The 4,497-nt window shown below is 41.9% G+C and overlaps 1 protein-coding gene across 1 annotated transcript in view; it reads right to left on the reverse strand.

The window, feature by feature from the left end:
* Nucleotides 1-4,273, reverse strand: part of LOC103514004 (fructose-1,6-bisphosphatase isozyme 2-like) — a 10,505-nt gene extending 6,232 nt beyond the window's left edge. Inside the window, exons 1-3 of the mRNA XM_026827073.1 lie at nt 4,021-4,273; nt 3,164-3,373; nt 389-609 (exon numbers count right to left, since the gene is read on the reverse strand). Of these exons, the coding sequence (XP_026682874.1) occupies nt 389-609; nt 3,164-3,336 (394 nt within the window). The 5' untranslated portion in view covers nt 3,337-3,373; nt 4,021-4,273. The remainder of the gene's footprint in view (nt 1-388; nt 610-3,163; nt 3,374-4,020) is intronic.
* Between the last annotated feature and the right edge of the window lie 224 nt (nt 4,274-4,497).

Below are 4,497 nucleotides of genomic sequence, written 5' to 3' on the forward strand. Positions count from 1 at the left end.
TACTCCCTGTTTAACGTCCCCCAGCCAGACTAAGCTGGTTTACTCCCTGTTTAAAGTCCCCCAGCCAGACTAAGCTGGTTTACTCCCTGTTTAAAGTCCCCCAGCCAGACTAAGCTGGTTTACTCCCTGTTTAAAGTCCCCCAGCCAGACTAAGCTGGTTTACTCCCTGTTTAAAGTCCCCCAGCCAGACTAAGCTGGTTTACTCCCTGTTTAAAGTCCCCCAGCCAGACTAAGCTGGTTTACTCCCTGTTTAAAGTCCCCCAGCCAGACTAAGCTGGTTTACTCCCTGTTTAAAGTCCCCCAGCCAGACTAAGCTGGTTTACTCCCTGTTTAACGTCCCCCAGCCAGACTAAGCTGGTCTACTCCCTGTTTAACGTCCGATGTCGACTGCCTTGACAACATAGATTCACCCGTCGACCGACGGCCGGTCGGACTATGTGTGGACACACCTTTACAGTTCTTACCTCTAAGGCGGTCTCATTTTCCTCGCTAACTAGCAGACAAGTGGAGTAGGATGAGGTGAGCATATTGACAAACAGTTCATTACTAAGCACATCCAACTTCTTGACTTCTTCTCCTTGCACGTTCACGTTGCCTGCTATACCGTACCTGGAGAATAGAATAGAATAGAATATACCTTGTTTATAGTAAGCAACTTCCGTGGCCGAGTGGGTATCACACTAGGCTTGCACGCAGGAGGTCCGGGTTCGATTCCCGGCGGGGCCGAGGTTTTTCTCGGCTCTGTGCTTGGAGTTCGGGGTGCACTTCAGCCTCGTGAGGACAATTGAGTAGCTACTTTAATCGAGCAGCGACCAGTGGCGGCATTACAAGTCGAAGAGACGAGCGATAATAAATATGATGATTGAGTAAATGAAAGACATGCAATGGGTACTGTGATACCCACAAAGTTGTGAAAAGCTCTCTGCTTTACCACAAAGATTTACCTTGTTTATAGTAAAAGCATAGGACTGAAAAGTCCCTTTACTTTCGCAGTAAGGACTTATAGTATAGCATAAAATAGAATCAAACTTTTCTGACTTGGCAGGGCGGAGCGCTACCGCACCCCTTTATAAAGTAATATGAAATGCATGTGTGTATACTTTGCTTAGCTTGCCCGAAAAAGACCGAAGTCGCTTTAATGATGGCAGTCTAAAAGGAGTGTCCACACATAGTCGACCGGCCGTCGATCGATGTCGACTGAACCGTCCACACTGCCTTGACAACATTCGTATCTTCATATAATAGATAGATCACCCAAGTTAGGCAACGAATGGAGGGTAAGAGCTGCATCACTAAAACCCTTACACATTTAATGGCCTGAAGATTTTATATATACAGAGTGTTTCAAAAGTCCGGGGACCCTTGAATATTTTTTGAATGGCTAAAGATGGGAACCTGAAATTATATACAGGGTGTCCCGCGAACGACTGTACAACGCTTGAGGGTTGATGCAGGACCTAAAGGACTACCAGAAAAAGCTATCTGGACAGGATTCCTTCCAAGTCTTCAAAACCCTTTTTTTTTCACTTTGAACAAAGAGTAGTTATTAAAAATCTGGTGTGAACATCACACGACTTTCCTTATCCTATTGAATGAAGCTTATTTGAGTGTTCTTTTACCCCAACTTTTACAATATCTCTAATCGTTTTGTCGCTATAGCTGAAAACCGTCAAAAAACGGTCGAAATCTGTCCAAAGCGGTCAAAATACCGCCAAGCGCAACAACCATCTCAATCAAACGTTTTGTGTTGCATCCTTGTCACATTTTTGAACTACATACCAAATTTCAAGTCTCTAGCTTATACCGTTCCCGAGACATTGTTAAAGCTCTCTGCTTTACCACAAAGATTTACCTTGTTTATAGTAAAAGCATAGGAATGAAAAGTCCCTTTACTCTCGCAGTCTAAACAAGGACTTATAGTCTAGCATAGAATGGAATCAAACTTTTCTGACTTGGCAGGGCGGAGCGCTACCGCACCCCTGTATAAAGTAATATGAAATGCATGTGTAATTGTGTATACTTTGCTTAGCTTGCCCGAAAAAGACCGAAGTTCCTTTTATGATGGCAGTCTAAAAGGAGTGTCCACACATAGTCGACCGGCCGTCGATCGATGTCGACTGAACCCTCCACACTGCCTTGACAACATAGATTCACCTCGTCGATCGACGGCAGGTCGACTGTGTTTGGATTTGGACACAACTTCAACAGTGGATATTTGATTTGAAAATGATACATACAAAGATTAACAATAAAGAGCACATAACCTACGAAACTTTAATATTTTACGAAATGTGAGAAGGTAGGTAAATCATAAGAAAATAATGTGATAAGATAATAAAATTGTTTGTCGTTTTGTTTTGTTTGTTTAATTCGTTTGATTTTGTTTGATTAGTTTTGTTTAATTCATAGGAAAACTTCAATTCATAATTTTTAGGTACTTTTGTGATACGAAATAAATAAATAATAATGATAATTCTGTTACTGATAAAAGTGATTGTACAAAGGTCGTGTACAATATTTGACCCTAAGCGACGGACTATAATGTTTACTTTCATTTGTACATTCCTAAGCCCTAATTAGAGGTTCAAAGTTTATTGAGAGCCAGCCTAGTTAGCTTAGTTGGTAGTGCGTCTGCCTTGTAAGCGCTAGGCCGCGGGTTCGATTCCCGCCTGGGGCGGATTTTATCCTGATGGGATAATGTTCGTTCTCGGAACGGCTGGCTTTCTCCTATCCTCTCTCTCTCTTCGATTTCGGGACGATAAGACCATAGCAGTTACAGTTCCCTCTGTCAAACCTTATATAAAAAAAGTTTATTGAGAGTTTTGTAATCTCTTCTTCAAAATAAAAGACAATACATATGTTCATTTTGAATAAACTCCATATGTGTATAACTACAATACTATCAAACAAAATCCTTCGTGCATTCATAAAAGCTTAACCTAAGAACAATATTTAAAAATAAAATCCCTAAGGTGTGTCCACACATAGTCGGCCGGCCATCGATTAATGTCGACTGAACCGTCCACACTGCCTCGACATAGATTTTCCTCGTCGATCGATATGCATCGACGAGCTGAATCTATGTCGTCGAAGCAGTGTGGACGGTTCAGTCGATTTCGATCGACGGCCGGTCGACTATATGTGGATACACCCTTATACTTACAGATGTGCTATTCCTGCTTTACGCACTGCTGAGCTGATGGCTTTGACTGCTGTCTGTATGCTGACTAGAAGTTGAGTTAGCTCCCCTGTAGCATTGGGAATGTGCTTCTGCTGCTCGAGAACGAATCGAGTCAGCGTCATGCAGTTGGTGTCGATTGGGTTGCTGGAGCTCATGGTTGTGGGTTCGAGGACCGGTGGAGACGTGGGATAACTGAAAGGGGGAGAAAGAAAAAAAATCATTATTTCATGTGATACTAACCTGCCTCGGTGGCGTAGTGGTCAAGACGCTCGCCTGCTAATCAGGAGGGCGTGGGTTCGATCCCAGCCGAGGTATGGAATTTTATCCTCATTAGGGTTCGAGGACCGGCGGAGACGTGGGATAACTGAAAGGGGGAGAAAGAAAAAAAAATCATTATTATTATTAAAGAGGTTTGACAGAGGGAACTGTAACTGCTAAGGTCTTATCGTCCCAAAATCGAAGAGAGAAAGAACACAGGATACGAGAAAGCCAGCCGTTCCGAGAACGAACCTGATCTGTTGAAGATAAAATCCGCCTCGGGCGGGAATGGAGCCCGCGGCCTAGTGCTTACAAGACGGACGCGCTACCAACTAAGCTATGTAACTAGGCTGACAAATTTCAGATACATAATTTTATTATGTATCTACAAGTTTTAGGTTGGACAAGAGTAAAAGGCCTGGGGCACGTTTATCTCAGTGGTTACGCGCTTATTTGCCAGAAAGGTCCCAAGTTCGAATAACACCATGAGAAAAAAAAAAAAAAAAAAAAAAATTACCTTAGAAAGGCCCCAAGTTCAAAAAAAACCGTGAAAAAAAAAAAAAAAAAAAAAAAAAACTTACCTTAACAGTCAAAAACACACAGGATTGAATTCTTCGACAGAGAAAAAAAGAAAATGAAAACTAAATGAATTTAACACTAAACTATCACACTCTTTTAATTATCACACAAGTTACGATACTCGTGAAATTCCGGTACAAACTGTGGTCAAACAATGAACGAGACAAACAATCAGTGAAATTTATTGATGAGCTGCCCAAAGTTTGGGTTGCCAAAATGCAAAATGACACAGAATACTACTCAGACAAAAAATTGCTACATTAAAGTGAGAATGAAATTATTAGGTAAATATGTATGTATGTATGTTGCAAATGTCGGGATCTTTGACCATTAGGCCATTTTTCCTCTCGCATCCCAATATTTCCCTACAATGTCTTTCGGCTGTCTTAGAGTTCGGGGTTCACTTAGCCTCGTGAGAACAATTGAATAGCTACTTTGATCGAGTAGCGACCAGTGGCGGTATTACCAGTGAAAAGATT

The sequence above is a fragment of the Diaphorina citri genome, unplaced genomic scaffold, assembly GCF_000475195.1.
Source record: "Diaphorina citri unplaced genomic scaffold, Diaci psyllid genome assembly version 1.1 scaffold1065, whole genome shotgun sequence".
NCBI lineage: Eukaryota > Metazoa > Arthropoda > Insecta > Hemiptera > Psyllidae > Diaphorina > Diaphorina citri.